At 42.0% G+C, this 21,431-nt stretch overlaps 1 protein-coding gene across 1 annotated transcript in view; it reads right to left on the bottom strand.

Moving 5' to 3' along the window:
• SMG1 (SMG1 nonsense mediated mRNA decay associated PI3K related kinase) overlaps positions 1-21,431 on the bottom strand; it is a 70,884-nt gene that overhangs the window by 14,313 nt on the left and 35,140 nt on the right. Inside the window, exons 31-53 of the mRNA XM_075830175.1 lie at positions 21,128-21,412; positions 20,845-20,989; positions 19,150-19,288; positions 17,186-17,416; positions 16,118-16,295; positions 15,548-15,709; positions 14,502-14,716; positions 14,260-14,414; positions 13,462-13,684; positions 10,979-11,225; positions 10,664-10,893; positions 9,530-9,778; positions 9,270-9,408; positions 9,056-9,165; positions 8,365-8,583; positions 6,997-7,187; positions 4,584-4,756; positions 3,556-3,835; positions 3,137-3,403; positions 2,811-3,045; positions 1,983-2,206; positions 773-923; positions 503-692 (exon numbers count right to left, since the gene is read on the bottom strand). Coding sequence (XP_075686290.1) covers positions 503-692; positions 773-923; positions 1,983-2,206; positions 2,811-3,045; positions 3,137-3,403; positions 3,556-3,835; positions 4,584-4,756; positions 6,997-7,187; positions 8,365-8,583; positions 9,056-9,165; positions 9,270-9,408; positions 9,530-9,778; positions 10,664-10,893; positions 10,979-11,225; positions 13,462-13,684; positions 14,260-14,414; positions 14,502-14,716; positions 15,548-15,709; positions 16,118-16,295; positions 17,186-17,416; positions 19,150-19,288; positions 20,845-20,989; positions 21,128-21,412 — 4,638 coding nt within the window. The remainder of the gene's footprint in view (positions 1-502; positions 693-772; positions 924-1,982; positions 2,207-2,810; positions 3,046-3,136; positions 3,404-3,555; positions 3,836-4,583; positions 4,757-6,996; positions 7,188-8,364; positions 8,584-9,055; positions 9,166-9,269; positions 9,409-9,529; positions 9,779-10,663; positions 10,894-10,978; positions 11,226-13,461; positions 13,685-14,259; positions 14,415-14,501; positions 14,717-15,547; positions 15,710-16,117; positions 16,296-17,185; positions 17,417-19,149; positions 19,289-20,844; positions 20,990-21,127; positions 21,413-21,431) is intronic.

The following is a 21,431-nucleotide window of genomic DNA, read 5'->3' on the forward strand; positions in this document are numbered from 1 at the left end:
CATCTATCTAGGCCACTAGAACGTAAATAGGAACGTCCAGTGTGGGCAGCCCCTCTTCTAATGAGGGGTCTCTTGACAATGTGTTGATCGTGAGGGGTTCCCACTGCTGTGATACCATGCTGCTATCAGCAGAGGAACCAGGTAGGCATTTTGCATGGAAGCTGTAGCTTGACAAGGCAGTCAATGAGCATGTGTAATATAAAGATGTGCCAGACGCACTAGAGTTACTCTTTGTACCAGCTCCCAAGTCTAGCCGATAGAGGTTCCCAAAAAAGTAAACAGAGTATATGGAGGGGGGTCGTCCAGCTTATATAGTTATGCAGCAGGATCCAAATTTTTTCCTCATTTTCGTTTTGCTTGGTTTAACTTTATTTTCAAATGTTTTATTTCTAGTCACATCCACAAGTCTTGCTAAGATGCAGTAAGAGAGCAGGGAGCAAACAAGCAAAAAACTAAGACCCTGCTTGGCTATGAATCCTGTAGGCAAAACGGATTTACTCACCAGACAAGGTTTGAGAGAAAACGCCACAGAGTCTGAAGAATTCCCTGATGGTTTGTAGTCTCTTTATGAAGAATATTTCATCCAAAACACGTCCGAGTTCTTCATCTTCAAAAAAGTTTACTTGGGTGCTGCGCGCTTCACGGATGATGTCAACTTTTCTCCAAGCAGGGGGAATTTCCATCTGCTTCAACTACATAAAAAGGTTTAAAAATTTATATCTAACAGGAACATGAACATAATTTAGCGGGACACCAATAAATACTTCTGTACCTTTTCAAGTAACAGTCCAAATGCAGTTTCAACTTGAGCAAACATCCCATCGAATGCCACCAAAAGCATCTGACCAGCTGACATTTTAGGAGTTTCTTCAACAGATCCGTTTCTTGGCTGAATTAGGTCTCCATACTGAGAATGAAGCAACCTGCAAAACCCAAAGCATTTTACTAGTAAAATGGCAGATGTTAAAGATCACGATGACTCATTAAGCAGCTGTACATGTGTCTTTGATGTAATGCAGCTCGAAGTGTTGTGTCTAATTTACATAAATCAGGTCTTTTCCTGCCCTCGCTTTCCTCTGATTGGGGGTATATGCTGTGACCACTAGGATGCTTCACAGTAAGGCCCAGTTCACATAGTTTTTTAGCAGGCGGAAAAATCTGCCTCTGGAATTTTGACCTGCCTGCACTCTGCCGCGTTTTTTTGCCCGTGGCCATTGAGAGCCACGGACAAAAACTGCTGTGAAAACGGCTTTCTCTGCCTCCCATTGAAGTCAATGGAAGCTCCGAGACGGAAACGCCTGAAGGGCATGACACTTTTTCCCACAAGCGTTTTTGCTCTGCAGGCAGGGGAAAAAAACCGCATCTGAAAACGGAGTTTTCGCTTGTTTTTTTGGAGCGGTTCCCGACAGTTTCTGCATCAAACAATGCCAAAAAAAAAAAAAAAAAAAAAAGTGTGAACAGGGCCTAAGAATTGCATAAGTGGTCCATCCTACAGGATATACTCCGGCCCACAGACACTGAGCTATTCAGTCTGAGCTTACAGTCCGTAAGAGACAGACGCTCCTGTACGTAGCTTGTTGCTCTTTTTTTACATCAGTTTATTTCTTTCCTTTTAGATGGGTAATGGCGTCCCCCTACTTTTCCTTCTTATGGCAGGTGCAGTGTTTACTTCACTGCGCCATTGTACCCCTGCCAATGAAGACAAGAGTGCAAGCTCCTATGTCACCCACCAGCCTAAGGGTCACCCGTCTTATACTGATCCCCACAAGTGTCCAATTCGCCAGAGAACGGCACACATAGGGAGTGGAGTGTTCCTGCTTGTCTTCTGCATACTGGGAGTGAATATGGCACGGTCCCTTCCCTTGAGGGAAAGTATTGTGACAATCCAGGTCCCATACACACCCTCCGCTTCTGCATGAGCGTACTTGGCACCATGGTTTCATATCATTAAGACTGATGAATGGGTAAACCATATGAGATACCTTGCAATGTCAATGTAGTGAGCATTTGCCTCGTCTTCCAGACCCATTGCTGCATTCCTTAGATAGGTCTGCAGTGAATCTACCAGAGCCTGCAGCGGAGTCCCATCTGTTTGTTCAATCAGGTTGTCCAATTCTTGCAGCATGGCCTCTAAAGTCTGTTCGCCTTTCATTAAGCATCTCAGAGCTTCAGGGAAAATTATCTGGCAGAAGTTTGAGTTCAGTTCCTTTTAAAAAAAGAAAGAAATACATGTTAAGAATAAGATGTTCAGCAAGCAAAGAACAATTCAGACATTTAACACTAATTTTGTCTTGGTTAAAGGGGAACTTCACCTTTGATTGTATATTGGAGAACTTTTTTTATTAGCAATTCCCTAATATACTTTCAGAACAAACTTCCCCATATAGGAGTAAAGCTATGGGTGGGGCTGATGTGGGTAACTAAACTCCATGCAGTACCTCCCAAACAGTGGTTAGCTGAGTATTATGGCATCTGAATCCTGTAAATGAAGAAAGTGTTCTCTATTTCTCTTGGCTGCTCTTATTCACGCTCGTGAAGAGTGTAAATCAAGCAACAGATAATATTAGGGAAATGCTGGTTATGCAATTCCATAAAACACAAGTTAAAAGCTCAAGGTGAACTTTGGCTTTATGTATGTAAAACTTTATGCCAAAGCTCTGTATATGTGACAACCTAAATACGTCTAATTCAAGAGCAGATATGGAGTTCAAAAAATTTTCATTTACAAAACCCACCCGTAACCTCTACTCATCACTTGTAATAAAAAAATAAAAAAAAAAAAAGACCCCAAAGTTATATCTTTCATTTACCTGAAGAGAGGTGTACACTGCATTAGCTAGATGCACAGCTTCAGATGCTTCCAACGGGTTTGGTATATCCAGATCTTGTGGAATAAGTTTGCATTGTTTGAGTAACTGTACGAGACATGTGACATTGCCACTCATGCTGCAGAGTTCTTCTAAGAACCAGGCTCCATCCCGTGATGTTAGATCCACCAGCTGTTCGCCTGCACTAGAGGCAGCACCCTCCATCATTAGATTGCGTCTGTGAAAACAAACAGCATAACAAACAATGAAGTCATGTGGCTGCATAAGTGACGTGAAGTGGCAGCATGCAGCTACAACATAACTTATACCTTGTTAAAGTACAAAGGGCAGAGATGACAACACTGGCCAGACTCAAGGAGCCCTCTTCACCATTTTCATGCAGGAAAACTTTGATGCAGCGCTCAATTTCTTTCAGCTGGTCCTCACACACCGGCACAGAAACTGCCTCTTGTTTAAGCCGCTCCACTAGTCTCAGAAGGCGATTATTAGTATCTGCATAATGACGCTGCAGTGCCAACTCAGTGGCAGAAATGAATTGCGCTTGAGAGGGCTGTGGTGCATACTGAATTTCATACCTTAAAAAAAAAAAAAAAAAAAAAAGAATAACTTATGAATTTTTCATCTAATCCACAATGCATTTCCACTCAATTTGGTAACCGAAGACACCACAGTCAACAATGTTAAGAATAAGGCCGGTTTCATATTTGATTCTCAGTTCTATACTTACTTTCTGTATATTTCTTGACAGTGCTCCATTGTCATGCTGCATATCAATTCTTCCATCCAGGTCTTCCACTGTTCCATCCTGTGTTTCTGAAACACTGGTTTTGGGTACAAAAGTGCAACAGTTGCATAGTTGTGAAGGTGCTCTAGGCAGCCACGAAGCACAGACCGTCGCTGTTGCAGCAGCGTGCCCATCTCTGCTTCATACTGTTCACACTGTGTGATTAGGTGTGCCTGGCCGGCATTCTGTAAGAAAGCAGTAGCAGGTACGTAGCTGGGAGGACCTGGGGAAGCAAAAAAAATAATAAAATACAAGTGTTCTAATTTCTATTAAACAAAGGGTCACCCTAACAAACAAAACCTTCACATTTTGCAACTGCACATAGAAATTCTAAATGTCGAGACACTTTTCAAATTCTGTATAGAATGTTAAGAGAACGTTCTAATTTCGGCACATATTATAATGCAGATTAAAGGGGTTTTTGCATGAGACACATGACATATCTACAGGATGTGTCATAAATGCAAGATAGATGCAGGTCCCACCTCTGGAACCCGCACCTATGTTCAGAACAGGCCCCCACCAAAGCCCCGTTCTGCCGCTCAGTGTTGTGGCTGAAGCGAGAGAATTCCGACCATGAAAAAGGTTATATGATCGGGGGTTCCGAAAACAGCGTAGCTCGATGAGTTACGCGGTTTCCGTAAGCCCCATACAACTGAATAGTAGTTACGGACACAGCGTAGCTCGCATGCTACGCTGCTTACGTAACTACCATTCCCTACTATAGGAGTTATGGAAACAGCATAGCTGTTTTTGTAACTCCCGACCATATAACCAGGAAGTGGAAGGGAGGCAGTGAGAGCAGACCGGTATAACGGGGTTTAGGGGGCACCGTTCTAGAGATAGGTTTGGGTCCCAGTGGTGGGACCCACATCTGACATATCCTGTGGAAAACCCAGTGGGAAAACCCCTTTAAGTGCATTAATGCTGTATTTTTTTCCCAGATGGTTAAAAGATAATTTGTTAAATACCTAAATCCATTTGGCTGCTTATTTCTTGAAGCAAGCCTGCCAATTTTGTTGCCTCTAAATTGCTGAAAGCAGCTTGATACTGTGTTATCCACTGCTCAAATTCATTCAGCTTCACTTGGATGGATTCCTGGACCGCTCTCTGCTGTGTCTGTAGTTGGGTGTGTTCAGAAAACCTAAAGAAGCAATTTACAGCCAGATGTATAAATAAATACTTGAGAAAAAAAAATAAAAAAATAATGGTTCTATAAAAAACACCTGCACAAACACATGGTACAATTTGACACGTAGCCAGTAATCCTCCTAGTATGTTTTTTGGAGTGTGTGGGAAGAAGCGGGAGTAGCTGAATTGCATATTTTTAGCGCTTTGTCATGTTCTACTAATAGAGGGAAATCCCGATCAGAGAACGAATTCTATCACTTAAAGCCATGTACACGTGTTTTATTGATGGGAGCGTGAACCGAAAGAAAGCAGTAACACTACAGTGACTCCTCAGATAACAGTTTTGCAGACGCTACTGCTCCCCCTCCCCCCCAAGATCTACCGCTAGCAGGGAGGCATCCGCAGTATGAGAAGTAGTTGCGCATACCAGACAAAGCTGGTAACTACCAGTGCCCTTACGATTTGCACTTATTTCTGAGCAAACCACTTCCCATCTGAACTGTGGAGGAAAACCAAACACCAAGAGGTGAACGGCACACGAAATGCAAGCACACAGAGCTAACGGCAAAGTGATGAATCACAGTATAAACACCATTGCCAGATCAAAAAATGGAGGCAGTCACTAACCCCACATATAGGAATCACATAAAACACAAAAGTTTGAACAGCACATTCCAACAAAATGAAACAAAACGTGTATACAGGTGCAAGAATGCCTGTGACTACTTACAATAGGGAGGTTCTTAGCGCACATTTTGATCAAGTTGTGTGGGGTTAGGGACTGCCTCCATTTTTTGTTCTTGCACTCCTCCCATTCTGCCCGGGGTGATTTTAATGCTGGTTCCCACCATCCCCAGATATATGTAGGCTTAGTACGTGCAGAGTAGGTTCCCACCTCATAGTGATCACCTTGTCGTGGCAGGTGGTGTGCACTATGAACCTCCCTATTGTAAGTAGATTTAGCAGTAATGCATATTTATTTATATTTAGCGGCTTAGATGGCATTAGCGTTCGCAGTGTGCGATCACCATTTTCTTGTGTGCTGTATAAATTTGCAGTCACAGGCGTTCTTGCACCTGTATACACGTTTTGTTTCATTCTGTTGGAATGTGCTGTTCAAACTTGCATTGTTTGTGATATATATACCGTATTTTTTGGACTATAAAACGCAGTTTATATCTTAGAATCTCTGCTGTAATCTCCTGCTGCGTCTTATCTCCTGAAGGCAAACCGATGCCAGGAGCAGGAGTGGAGCTTCAAAAGGTCCTTGCAGTGCAGTGTAAAGGAAGCAGCATGTCCTGTGCAGTGTAAAAGAGCGCTCTGTTATCTGCTCACTGAACAGTCACATCTTACACACAGAGTTCTGTCAAATCTGACTGTTCAGTGAGCTGATAACAGACATTAGTACACACAGTGCAGTAAATCTGTGCAGGTGCTGATCTGCAAAGACCTTCCAGCCACGCCCCCTCCTATGTACAGAGCAAGAGCAGATTCCACACCATTAACCCCTGCCTCTCCACACCTCTGATATCTGGTAAGTTCAGGGGAGGGTGAGAGCACTAGAACTGCCAATATCTTGTATTTCTGTGTCTGACATTGTATTGGGGCACTGCGGCTGGCATTGTATTGGGGCACTCTGGTACACTATTGTCTCAATATTACCCAGGAAATGTACAGTAAAAGGCAAAACTTTTTTTTTCTTTTTTATGCTACAATTTATGGGTGGGTCTTGCAGTCCGTAAAATACGGTGGGTGTGTGTGTGTGCACACATACACATATATATATATATACACACACACACACTTTTACAAAAAAATAAAATCAAGGGAAGGGGAATCAACATTATTTACGGATGGGGCTGGGTGAATCTTACTTTTTTTTTTAATACTTTCTCGGGTACAGCGAGGCACTCTATATACAGCTGTAAAATTGCAGCAAAGCCACTGGCTGAGGTACTACTCTCACGATGGGATGACAGGCAGGGATGCATGCTGGGATTTTTAGTTTCACATTTCAGATGTCCCACCCACACAAGCCTTCAGGGAACCGCAGTACTTGGAGAGCATGGTAAGGTGGAGCAGTTAAATATATATATACATACATATACTTTGTTTTGCCGAATACCAGTTCTCTTTGGCTCTGTTTATTGTCGGAGGGTCTTTAGATATTTTATACTGATGGTGGCCAATCCCATTGAGCATTTTTAGGACGTAGAAGTTAAAAAAAATAAAAATGAAATAAATAAAGCCAACCTAAGCTTCAAAGTATGAGCAGGATGATCTGGTGCTTCAGCTCCTTCTAAGAAGGTCATCTCTTCCACAAGTCTGGCCTGCAACTTCTCCACTTCAGACAAGTCTTCATGCAAATTTAGATATTCCTCCAAACTGATGTCTAGTTTAGGAAGGACATTCAACATCTCATCTTTGTTTTTAAACCAGTTCACCTGTCAAAAATAAGAGGCCAATCATACTCTGCAACACGATATGTGCAATTAATTATATGTGACCACAGACTACTTATTGGGGTTAAAAATGAAATTAAATCATGCTGCCATAAAGGTCATTAACCCCTTAAAGGGGTATTCCCATCTCACACAATTATGGCATATGAACAGGATGTGTCAAAGGTCTGGTAGATGTGGGTCCCACCTCTGGCAACCACATCTATCTCTAGAACAGGGCCCCCTGACCCGCTCTTCTGCCGCAAATTATACGTTACCTATATTTTGCGGGTCACTTCGATTACGGAGATACCATATTGATATTTTTTTTTTTTAATTTTTTATGTTTTACTACATTTAGAAAGAAAAAAAAAAAATAGCAAAAACCGCCACAAATTTGTTAAAACTTATTTTTCTGTTGGAGTGATGAGAGAACTTGTTTCGTGCAGGGCGAACTGTAGTTTTTATTGGTACCATTTTGATCACTTGGTGATGCCAATTCGGTTTCGTTTTTTATGGGAAAAAAAAATTTCTTTTTTTTTAAACTTTAATAAAAAACAAAAACAACAACTTATATTATAAATTTTTTTATTCCCACAAGGGACTCGAACAGATCGCTGATACAATACAATACTTCCGTATTGCTGTAAATTGTCCTTTTAAAGGTCTCCAATTACAGCAGACCAGGGGGCCTACAACATCTTGGTACTCCTTAAATCGTGTCGCGGGTGATGGGATTAGTGGGACCCCTTGCCCACTAACTGGTTAGACGCCATGTTCATATGTGATGAAACGTCATCACAGGAAGCCACCTGGACACATAGCAGCAGGAACACGCTGCTATGGCAATGTTAGGAGAAGTGAGTGTGGGCCGATTTTTTCTGGTGGCCGTTTTCCAAGGCGGACAATCTGGTCGAATTTACGCACCAAATTAAAGTACCATTTGGAGCAAACATTTCAGTGTCCAGCTTCAGATACGTTGCAAAGTTTTCCGCAACATATTGACCCTGTGTGAACATACACTAACACACAGCTGACCCCCGCAGTGTTTAGAGTAGGCTCAGCTTCTGAGCCTGCTCCATAACCCCCCCATGTTAATGTACATCATGGTGCAGGAAGGGGTTAAACATGCCATTCACACTTTATTCTATTACAGAAATACATGCAAGCAGGTCACTACCTTAATTTCGGCTACTCTGGAAGAAAATAAGCTTTGCGTGATCTCTCTTTCCATGTCTCGTTTGCTTTGCTTATTTTCGGCCTGTTGACCTCCTCCACCATAGACGGCACCAGCAAATCCAGCTTCTCCACCGGCTGTCCAGTCCACAAGAGGGTCATAAACAAAAGCCTCAAGTAAGGTCAGCAAGGTCTCCCTGCCTCTTCTCATTATGTGAAGGACCTGTATTAAGCACAGAAAGTTAGATGGGATACATATTATGTTTGCTTCCCTATGTAAGCGCAGAATACTTCAGCTACAGGTTCATACTTCTAGTAGCCAAAATGGCACAAACACATTTTTATGCCATTTGAGTAATAGGAGGCATGAATGAAAAACAGCGGACTGAGTCAGCTATTCATGAGGGGAGTGCACCCCCCCCCTCCCCGCGGGGACTTATAGGCTATTCTGCAAATGTGCATACACAGCAGCCTATCAGTCACTGTGGAGTGGGGTGAGGGCTCCCTTCAATCAATCACATTCTTTCCTTACTCCTATTATAATTTTCAGCGAAGTGGGACGAGTTTGGCAATGCCATATACATGTATGCTCAAATGAGCTATGTATACAGATTTATAAAAAGATAGATGTTGAAAGACTGAACTTCTACAGTGCGTATGTGGCCAAAGTAAAACCGTTACAGTGGATTTGTCACCTGTTCACATGATAGTCGGAATACTCCCTCTACTCCAGTCACTCCCAGAGCACTCTGAATGTTCTGAGTCATACGGAAAGGCACTTTCTCAGGAACACGAAGGCTTTTGCCTACAGAAAAGGGAGAGTTGCAAATATGTAAATTGTGCTTGTGTGTTAAATTATACCCATGACTATAAAAACGGATATACAAGGAGCAGAAACAAACAACTCACCTTTTTCAAAGCAAACATTGTAATCAATATGCACCACCTCTCCACTGGTCATATCAATCAGTACATTATCCAAGTGTCTGTCACCGAGACCGATGATGTAACCAACCATTGACATAACAGCAGTTGATCTGGCGTAGGACTGAAGAAAAATAAATAAATAAAAAATGACAGAACGTGAATTAAAATATTGCAAGTAATGGTTTCTAATAAATGGAGAAACAATTTACTATCTAATCAGCACTTAAGAGATCTCTTCCTACCTGTGTAACTCTCCACCATTCATCAGGGGTGGCACATGAGCACCACAACTCTTTGGCTAGTAGGTTTGGTGGTGTGGATTCCATTAATTCTTCTAGTACGGACTTCATGACATTAAGTGGCCAGTCTCTACGGGATACATCCAGACTCAGCCCGACTGTTTTTAGCGCTGGACCAATTTTACTGTAATAGAGCTCACTTGGACGAGGAACCATAGCTGGGTTCTGAGGAGTCTGGTAGGAATCATGGGCCTAGGAGGAAAAGGCCCAAGATCCCTTATTATATACAAAATGACAAGACATCAACCAATCTTATTGAAATTAAATTTCTCTACTTGAAGCACACACAAACACATGCATCTGTTTAAAGTTCCTTAACTAGATTAGACTTAAACGGGTAGTCCAGGCAGGGGGAGGTTGTTCATACTGATGACCTATCCACAGGATATGTTATCAGTATATGAGCGTGGGTGCTCAGACACTGCACTAATCAGCTGGTCCTGCTGCCTCCGGGCACTGGAAGATATGCAACGTTTGGTGCTGAAAGCAGATGGCTCTGGTCACTGTATAGCGGCCGTGCTGGGTTACTGCAACTCTGCTCTTATTTACTTGATTAGGAGCAGATCTGCAGTATGCGGCTTTACTGTGACCAGAGAATTCTGCTTCCGACGCCCAGAGGAAGCCAGAACAGCTGATCGGTGCAGGTGTCCTGTGGATACATCAGTATGAAATTAAAAACCGCCCCCTGCCTGGACAACCCCTTTAGTGTAAAGTACTAAAACGTACCGCCTGTTATATTAACACATTTCTGGGGCTTTATTTTTTTGTAATCACTAGGATTTCTTATGATCGGTGGGTGCCAAACCTCTTGGACCCCTGCCAATCCCTTCAGCTTTTTTTCTTACCTAGCTGCATATGTTCATAATTTACATCACAAGCAGATCTTCTCTGCTTCTTAAAATATAGCAGCACGGACCTATAGTCTATGCTGCACGCTTTCCATAGTAATGTAATGGGAGGAACACCTTAGGTATAAATAGAAAGTATCCTTACTGGAAATTGAATTAAAAAGAAAAAAAAAAGTGAAACCGATTTTCTTAATTACTATATCAGTATGCAATATGAGAGAGTTGATACCTTTTGCACTTGTAATGCAGCCTCCCTCTGTTGCCACCTTTTATAAAGACCAAACAGCGGCGTAGCTCCATCCACCCACTGAATGAGCCCAGACCTGGTGCCAAGGGGTGTCACAGAGTAATGACGGGCACGGAAATGAGGTGACTCTTGACCATTGATGGTGGCAAACATTGTGTTCACGATGGAGAGAAACTGCATAATACGTTCATCAAGATGCAAATCTTCCAAACCTTAAACGAGAAAAAAAAAAAAAAAAGTCAGACTTGCAGACCCAGTGGAGAATATCAGTTACAAAAAAAACCCCACGAGGATTACCTTTGAAGAGATACGGGTAGTTTTTACCATCAGAGCCCAGGAAGATGAACTTTTTCGGCTTTGTTTTAGTAGGCAGGATGGTGATTGTGCTGCCCACACTATGAATTGTGATCGTGTCTCTATCCGACACTTCTCCTGGGAGGGCTATTTCGGTGTTACTCATGGAAGCTAAACAAGGGCTGATTTCTTCAAGCCGTAACAAGTAGCTTGCACGTTTCTGTGCTCTTTGCTGCAAGCTCAGCATGATCTAGAACAATGACAACATATTAGCAAACCATTTTATGTTTTCATGTAGAACACAATGCAGGGTTACAAGAATAGTGAAGACCTCACTTATTCACCAGATGTCCTCAACGTATTACTTCAACATATTATGATAATAACTTGTGGATGTAGATAAGGTCCTGCGATAGGAAAAAAATTGCTGTTTGGCAAATCAGCTCTAATAGCAAACTGAAAAATGAACCCACTAAATTTTTTAGTTATTTTCAGAGGGCAAAGATGGGATGGAAAGAAGAGGTACAACACATTGCACATGGCTGCGTTCATAAATCAAAAGTACCGTATTATTCTGACCATAAGACGCAGTTTTTAAACCCATAAAGTGAGTTTTGAATTTGACTGCGTCTTATGGAGTGAAGGTACCTTTTTTCTGGTATTATTACGAAGCAGGGGAGTGCAGGAGGGATTTAGTGCAGCTTGCAATGTCTTCCGACAGGCGGTGTCATTTCTGTGACCAGTCGGCCGTGCATCTGCTGTCTGTAGTGTCGGCAGCATGGAGGCTGGGGAGGGGGTTAGAAAGGATCACTCATTCTGTGCAGAGTCCGGAGTCTTTCGAGAGGGTTTAAAAAGCTCTGTTTCTTGCATGGCTGATGGCAGTGTGATGGCGAGGGGAGGGGTTGGGAGGAGGCCAGAAGGGCTCACTCTGCAGTAGGTGCTGAGGTCTGTTTTATCTTCTGACAGCCACTTCCCTGCCACCGTCATCAGGACAACACAGTTGGAGGAGCCTGGAGTGTAACACATAGAGGCAGAGATGGGCTGTGCTCGGTCTATAAAAATATAATAAAATCAAACATGTTTCCCTGTAGTACCCCTCAACTTTCCCTAATTGGCATGACTGTCTGCATAATAATAGGGAGCAGCCATTAGAGGACTTGTTGCTGCTCCCTATTATTAACAAACAAGCTACAAAAAAGGAGAGCAAGTGTAATAAGGTACAAAAACCCTCTGCCCATAAGTGTCATTTGTAGATTTCCCCCATAATAGTGTCATTTGTAGATGCCCCCCATAAGTGTCATTCGCAGTTGTCCCCATAACAGTGTCATACGCAGCTGTCCCCATAACTGTATGTCATCCACAGAGGTCCTCATAACAGTGCTTCATATACGGATGACCCCATAAGGGTGTATCATCCACATTTAGAAACATTGTTTGCTTACTCTATTAAAAATGTTTACATACTATTTGGTCTGAACATTTTTTTTCTCATTTTCTTTCAACTAAAGGGTGCGTCTTATGGTCCGAAAAATACGGTATGTATAAAAACTAAAAAAAAGTCAATGTATGAGAAGTGCACAAGGTGTGTTTACAAACATATTGGGTCAAAGGATATTTAGTTGGGAGCTTAAAAATTTAGGGCTCATTCAGACGAGCGTAAAACTCATCCGTGTGCTGTTCGTGAAAATCATGCACAGCACACGGACCCGTTAAAACCTGGAAGAAAGCTAAACCAACAGCGAGAAAGATTATGTAAAAGAAACTGAGGCAAATGAGCCACAGTGAAGAAGGGTAACGCGAGATCTGCTCCATTTTGCAAGGCATTTATTTTTCTTGGGAATCTTATAAGCGCATAATAAGTCTGAAAACAAGTCTAAGGCCCCATGCACATGACCGTGCCCGCAATCCCGGCCCGCGATTGCGAGCACGGCCGGCGACAGACAGCCGCATTTTCGGGCCGTGCTCCCATACAAAGTATGGGAGCACGGCCCGCAAAATGCGAAAGAACGGACATGTTCCATAATTCCCGGAACAGTTCCACGGTGTCAGCGTTCAATGAAAGTGAATGGCTCCGTTTTTGCAGAGGTTTTTTTGCTGTCGTGTGCATGGGGCCTAAGGCCAGGATTACACACAGAGTTTTGGTGCAATTTTTGGCTTCGTTTTTTTGAGCCAAACATAGAACTGGACGCAAAAGAATGGAGATGGATCAATCTTTCCTTCCTTTTGGATCCACTTCAGGCTTTGGCTCAAAAAACAATGAGTCAAAAAACTACCACAAAAACGGCATCAACGCTTTGAGTAATACTGGCCCAAAAGGATCAGGATTGAGTTTTACTAAAACAAAATCAGGTAGGTCATCTTTGTGCTAAATCAAAGAACGGGCTTTTGCATTTATTACAGTACAATAATTTGACACTAAGTGCCACAATTGAAAAATCCAAGCTGTAGTCACTAAAAACTTAGAAGACAACTGAAGTTCCATATACCTGTTTGAATGGCAACCAACTATTACCAGGATTAGCAGGATTAGATGGATTTCTAAGTTTCTCCAAAGCATTTTCAATTGCTTCCCCATAGTTGTCCTGGAACCACTTTTCATGGGGTGTTTCAGAAGGTGTGGACGTGATACTACAGACATGCTCTAGAGCAAAAACGATGGGCTTCATCAGTGCGGTGTGCTTTTCACGCATAATCGCAATCTTCTCCTCTCTAGCGAGAAAAAAATATATAAAAAAAGTTGAGAAAATATTTAAAGGCAAAAAAAAGGCTAATCTATAATGCTTTAGAAATACATACTCATACTTGCTTCACAGAAAAATCTGATACTTCGCTTGCCAGTTTAAAAGGGTTATACAGATTATATGACTGCCTATCCTTAGGGTAGGCCATAAATATCAGATCAGTGGGGGTCCGACTGCATCCCCGCCGATTAGCTGTTTGAAGAGGCAGAGCGCCGCAGCCTCATTATTTATGATTCTCCTTCTCGTTCGTAAATTGCACGCGCTTTTACACTTCTAGCAGCTGTGCGAGGTATTGCAACACGGTCTTATTCAAATGAATGGATCAGTGGTGCAATGCCTTGTAACTGCGCGTGCAAATAGGAACGAGGAGGAGAACCATGTAAACCATGAACAGGCTGCGGTGCTTATATGAGAATCTAAGTCTGGTCCAAGTGTTGCTCCAATATACCACATGCTGTACACGGTCTAACATTAACTCAGTACTTAACACTAGGTTACCAAGGTGTGTATATATATATATATCTTCATAATACATTAACATACTTGCGAAGTGTGTTGTTGTTTTGGACTCTCTTCACCTCATCCTCCAGCTGTTGAATACGTCGCAGAACATACATGTGTTGTTGAAGCAGGACACCCAGCCAGAGCTCATCCCAAAGCACGGTGACTCTTCGAAGTTCAGCTACCAACATTTGTACCTGTGTAATACAATTATAATTGAAAATAGTATAATTCTCTTAATATGAAAACTATGGGATATCGACCACAAACTGGAACATACAAACCTGTGAGACCATGGTGGGGCTGGCTGAAGATAACTTTTCCACAATTTTACTGTAACAGTCTTGCATCATGGTTTGGTCCTCATTGAGACCATTCTTCATTTCTTCTCTGTTGCTTTCTTGCGAAGCGGGAAGACTTCCATCATCGCATTCGCCACCCATCAGATCATCCTGCATGTTGCCCAGTAAAGTCGGAATGGCTGACGACAGCTTAGTTCCTGTGTTCAGAAATAACTTCGTATTATTAAGTACCACCAACAAACGGAAACCATAGGTAAATTACCATAGGTTTCCGTTTGCATGACCATTGATTTCAATGGTGACGGATCCGGTGCAAATGGTTTCCGTTTGTCTCATTTAGCAGCCACAATTCCAAGCAAATGTTATCTGCAGTGTGATTGTGTCTTTGAAATGAACACTCAAATTTAATTCACAAACGTTAAGAGGTTTTTATTTTGTAATTTTCTGGCATGAATACATTGCAAAATATAACATTTATGACGTCAAGTCTGATTAGTAGAGCCTAGCTGACGGTCCCGGGCCCGACTCCTGGGACCCCTGCCGATCAACTGTTATGAAGGGACTGCTGCCCCTTTTTTTCTTCTTGCTCACGGAATAGTCGACACGCATTTAGCAGCTATTAACCGGTATTGCAGCCTTTTCTCCCGTTCACTTCAATTGGAGAAAAGGCTGCAATACCTGCGAATCGCCACTAAATTTGTATCGACGATTCAAAGTGAGCAAGACGAAAGGGGAAGCATCACCCCCTTCTAAACAGCCGATTGGCTATAGTCCCAGGAGTCGGACCCCGACTTATCAGCTATTGACGGCCTATCCTGAGGATAGGCCATCCATTTTTATCATCTGGAAAACCACTTTAAATCTTAGCTTCAAGGCTTGTAGTGGCAAGAGCATATTCCCACAGTCTGTGTCCCCCTGTACTTTTGCAGCAGCTGGAGGAGCCACAGGTTGGAGACCACTGCTCAAAAATAAAAGGGAAACTGTTCTAGCGACATGAACCCTTTAATAGTTTTATTATAAGTACTCACCAGAAGACTGAGATTCATTACTCAATGAGATGCTTCCCACTATTGCTGGGTAGAGAATGAGGTGAGGAGAATCATGTGCTACTCGGCACAGTAAATTACAGATGCTCTGCCTAACATAAACTTCAGGGTGATTGAGCCGTGAAAAAAGTTGAGGAATTATACCTAGAAAGTTAAAACACAGGTATTATTATACATTGGAAGCCCGACAAGTTCAAAGTGCATAAAAACTGGTCTACCGAATGTGGTTTGAACAGGGGAAGAGACCGGCTATGGAGGAATATAGTAAGAATTGATTTTTCTGATGACCTGCAAATAAACAAATGCCAAGCTGGATGTTGAACGGTGTATTCAGAATTTGCTGTGATTAGGGGAGATATTTGCAAACTAAACTATATTTCAACAAGATGGCGGCAGGTCAAGATGGTGACAGGTAAAGTCTTACTAGATTTTGCACATTAAATATATGTTGATATGCAATTTGCATCCCTGTTGTAGGTGCATTTTTGGTTCTGCTTTAATAACTAAGCAAGATCTTTGATTTGCGACATAAGTTAAGCATTTAAATGTCACCTCTCCAGGGCGCTGTGGGTGTGGTCTCCAGGCCTTGCTCCAAATACTGTCTAAGTTCTCCAGCGTGTTTTACCAATAGTCTGAGCAATCGTAGGGTTGCCATAACAATGACATCGTCAGTGCTCTGCTTAGATGAGCTGTTTAAGTGTAATCGCGGATCATCTTCATCAAGTGAAACCTTTACAGCAGTTTAAGCACAGAAAATTCACATTTTCATACAAGTTAAAGCAATAGAATACATTTTATACTGAACTATACAAGACCAGTTTTAGTTAAGAAAACGCCACTTTCTAACAATAACTTGCAAGGCTAGCGGTCACATCTGCGTTCAGTATTTCCATTTCTCTGCTCAGTCATAGGAGCAAAGCAACGAAAATACCGGACACTTCCAGTTCCGTTGCACCACCGGCAGCCGACAGAACCCATTGACTTTAAGGTGTTCAACTGGGGTGTCTGGTTTTACCGGAAACAATAGCGCAGCATGCTGCACTATTGTTTCTGTTAATTTCTCCAATGCAGATTTGAACCAGGCCTAAAGCGAAGGAGGACTTTTAGAGCTTTATGGACTTTTCTGTTGAAGCATTTTTTTTTAGAAGTCCACTGCGTGCCACTCCTCTGTTATTTCTCCTGGAAATGTGTGAACGAACGGTGTGTTACCATTCCCCTAAAGCAATGGGTCATGTCCACACACACAGTCAGCACAGATTGGACAGTGTCTGGCTTTATGGGGACACACCCTATTTAAAAGGCAAATTATACATTTCCAGGAAGAATAACTGAGGAGCAGCTCTATGATGAGTTCTAAGAAAAGGTGCTCCAGCATTTATTTATTTTTTATAGGGAATACAAGTCTTAACTAAAAAAATAGACATGTCAATAAAGCGGACAGGTCCTTTCGAATTCAAATGCTGATTTTCTGTAACCAGAGAGCAATATAGGTGCTCAGTTACAACAAAAGAGAGTGCCGACAAACAGCACTCTAAGGACAGCAGTTACTAATGTAAATATACACATGAAGTAACTCCAGTGTGTGAACACACCAGTACTACATCCCACAGCGTAACTCACCCGTCCAGCATTCAGCTTTAAGAAGGTGAAGTAAGCGCTGCAGGACAATTTGTACAAGCTAAAAATCCGATCCACAACTTTTCGCCACAGCTTGATAAGACCTTCAGACGCAGTCTCATCTAGGTCTGCTAGCCAAGGGCAATTGGCTATGAGTTGTCTCCAGATGACATCAACTGTATCATTTTCATCACGGTCCTCATTCTCCGTGATCTGTAGGGACATATCCTCATCCTGAAAAAAATAATAATACAGAAGTGTAAACACATACAAAACTGAACTTTTGAACAGGTCACAGTGAAAATTCATGCAGAAATAACAAATATTTTACTTATTTATTTACTTTAGAGTTGGAATATTTTCTTCTCTATACTCAAGTATAAATTTTGTTTCTTATTTCGAGTACGCATGCGGTTTATTTGTATAGTAGTCATGTGCCACAATAGCTTAGCCGAACTAACAGTCATGTGCCCCCAACATACACTGCTCTCAGCAGAATACAGAATTTGTAATAGTCTCTAGAATAGATATGAAACTTTTTTTTTTTTAACTGTGGTTTCTCTAATTTAGAAAATACCTCTTTATTTACCCTATTAGGAGATTCTGAGTTAATAGAGGGGGTCCTATGTTCAGGATTCTAATCTCTTGGTCAGAATGGGGAGCGGTTACAAAGAGCACCTCCTGCTCTTGAGGACCTGTTCTGTCCTGCATTACATGGACAACTCATTGATTTGAATTGGCACTGTGTAATGCTTAATTTCCCCTATGGCGGAGCTGCAGGGAAATTTAACAATTACTGCCGGGTTTCCCCATAGATTACAGCTGAACACTGTGGGTCCCCAGCAGGGGGACACTTTGGACGATTGCTACTTGTTAAAAGGGTCCATTGACCATAAGCAGATCACAAAGTGGAGAACTCCTTTAGTGTCAACAATATATGCAAACTATACCAATACATATGACTATCTGGAAGGAACGTACTTAAAGAGGCTCAGTCAAAAGATTATAAGTGCCCTATCTCCTACATAATCTGATCGGCGCTGGAATGTAGATAACCGCAGTGGTTTTTATTTAGAAAAACTATCAATTTTGACCAAGTTATGACCTATTTTAGATTTATGCTAATGACTTTCTTAATGCCCAACTGGGCGTTTTTTAGCTTTTGACCAAGTTTGCATTGTAAAGAGAAGCGTATGACACTGATCAATTGGCGTCATACACTTCTCTCAATTGATGTACTCAGCACATAGTGATCTTGCGAGATCTCGATGTGCTGTCACTTACTTACACATTAACTTTACTGAAGTGTCTTCAGAGTGAATAGACATCGCTTCCAGCCAGGACACTGTCTATTCACAATCCCGACACTTCGGTAACGTTTGTGGGGGACTTAATGACAGCAAGCGAGATCTCGCGAGATCACGCTGTAAATGACAGCACAGCGTGATCTCGATGTGCTGTGAGTGTAAGTGAAACACAAACGTTACCGAAGTGTCGGGATTGTAAATAGACATCGCGTCCTGGCTGGAAGTGATGTCTATTCACTGTCAAGACACTTCAGTAAAGTTAATGTGTGAGTGACAGAACAGAGTGATCTCGCATGATCACGATGTGCTGAGTACATGAATGGAGAGAAGTGTATGACGTCGATTGGTTAGCATTAAGACAGTCATTAGCATAAATATAAAATCAATCATAACTTGGTCAAAATTGATTGGTTTTCTAATTTAAAAAAACACTGCTGTTACCTGCATTACAGCGCCGATCAGATTATGTAGGAGATAGGGCACTTATGTGGTGACAGAGCCTCTAAGTGTGCTAAGGCTTTATTCTGTGGTGTTCATCTTTGATCAAAATTTCTCTGTATTGAGAACTCTTATTTTATCATTGTGCGTTGTATTTTATAGCAATGACTGTCCATTCGCAAGGGTTTTCTACTTTGTACTGAGAACTCCCTCTAAACATACCTGGATTCCAGCAGGACGGCACATTGCTTGTCCCAAGATACCATAGATCTTTTCCTTATCTTCTTCAGATACATTATCTGGTAATAGGCCTTCTACCTCTAATTTCTCTTGCGGCAACAATTTCACACCTTCACCTTGACTAAAGACAATAGAGTAGGAAACAGAAAACGGAGTTCGTGACAGTTCAAGAAAATGCACCGATTGAGCATAATTTTAGAGTTAAATAGGTGATCAGGAGTCCCGCTGGAGCAACCGAATTAGGTGGTTTACATGCATGCAGAATGTAACTGCTGCAGCCAATCTTAGGGCTCAGTGGTCATATGTTGTATTTCTGGCATGTTAGAAATACGATTAGTGACCAGCGAGCCCTCATTAGCTGCAGCAGTTACATGCATGTAAACAACCACCGGGAATGCTGCCTGAGCGAGAGCACTGGTTCGCTAGGGGGCAACGATATGCAAGTATTGCTTTTTTTGTTCATTTATCTCATTTCCAGCCCGACTAAAAATAAAAAAATTCACATCCCGAATAATCCCTTTAAATTCTACATCTAAATAAATCTACGGCAATACATTATGTGCTGGACTACGCTTTACCTTCACGAAACCAAAAAGAAAACTAGATAGTCGGCCTCATTTATCAAAACTAACAGAAAAACTGGCCTTGTTGCCTTTAGCAACCAATCACAGGGCAGCTTTTATTTCTTCTATTTCTCTGGGAAAATTAGAGATCAGCTTTTTCTTTTTGAATGGAGCAGCGGTTACACGTATTGTATCACCAGTTGAATACACAGTCGGGAATGGAAACTGCATACTATATGCATATACAGTTCCCATTCCCGACTGTCTTTAACTGGTGATGCCTCCGGTGGCTTCACAGCTAGAACTGCGATCCTGGTAACAAATGAAATATTAGAATTTCTAGGTGGTCTACAGCCGGAGATATGGCTATTTTAAGTGATCCCCCTTCCCTCCAACCTCAGTCTCTCACACTGTGTGAAGCAGCTTCATGCTGCAAGGACAGTGTCAGAGGCTCTGAGGTAGCTCCACCTCAGGAGAATCGCTGATGTTGACACCCACTTGGCTAGTATAGCCTCATTTGCATATTTAGAAAAAAGCGCATAGCTTAAAATGAACGTTTTGGGGCACAATTTTCCCTATCATTATTAGTGTGACAGCGCCTATTAGATTAGCTAGGAGATAGGGCATTACTAAACTAGTGACAGATCCTCTTTAAGGTGTCCAGAGTGATGTGGAGACTGGAAAGATTCTCCATTCTTTAAGAAACCTTCAAGAGGTTATCCAGGTAAGGGGTGATGGCAACTATCCTGGAGAGAAGCATCATTAGTTGCCACAACCGTGGTGGAGATATTAAGCTGTGGCAAGCACAAAAGTGGGTAAACTATCATGAAAACAAAGCGGTGGGGTGTCTCCTAGCGATAAGGATATGAAGGAATGCGACTGTCAATAAAGGAAAGGATCTTTTCCTTGTTCCAGCGATGCAAACACCGACTTCAGGGATTCGATTGGAAGTCTCAGAACGTGAATGAAGTGGGGAAAAAAAAACTACTCGTCTCCATACAGTACAATGATTGCTCTATGTAAATATATAGCCAGTCGGTGCTCATTTTAATCACAGAAACCTGCCAGTGTAAGACCACCCCTAGCATTGTTAAAAACCAACAACTCTACCTACCTAGCATTGTCCACCACCTTTCTTCCCCATCTGTATGCCCAACTAGCCAGTGCTGCCCAAGACTTAGCCACTTCAGGAGCTTGCACAGAAGACAAGTGATATAGCTGTCCCAGTATAAAATCCGGCTCACCAACACCAATGTTCACTGTTATAAAGAAAATAAAAGACAAGTATTACATACAGAAAGGAGACTTAAAAAGAATTCTAAAAAGAACCTAATTACAGTCAAGTAAATTTACAGTCTATAGAAAAATTGCCCCCAATAAACTAAAATCCATTTTACCTGTGGATTCACTTTCAATACGAGGATACTCTTCATCCATGGCATTTACAGGAGGCAGATCGATTAGACCGAGTACATTTTTACCCAAAGTAGAGAGATTTGTAATGTTTGCTTGAGGACGTGCTCGGTACACTTGCTTCATCTGTCCTGAAATCTCTTTCCAATCTGCTTGGATCCATTTGGCCAGAGTCAGGATAGATTTCGCTACAGCATATTCAGCTTTTGCAGATTTACAGAATGAAATAGCACATGAACTCAGCATTTCCATGGCATGAGTAGGCTGACCTGCCAATCAAATCACCCA

This window comes from Rhinoderma darwinii, chromosome 6 (assembly GCF_050947455.1).
Source record: "Rhinoderma darwinii isolate aRhiDar2 chromosome 6, aRhiDar2.hap1, whole genome shotgun sequence".
Taxonomy (NCBI): domain Eukaryota; kingdom Metazoa; phylum Chordata; class Amphibia; order Anura; family Rhinodermatidae; genus Rhinoderma; species Rhinoderma darwinii.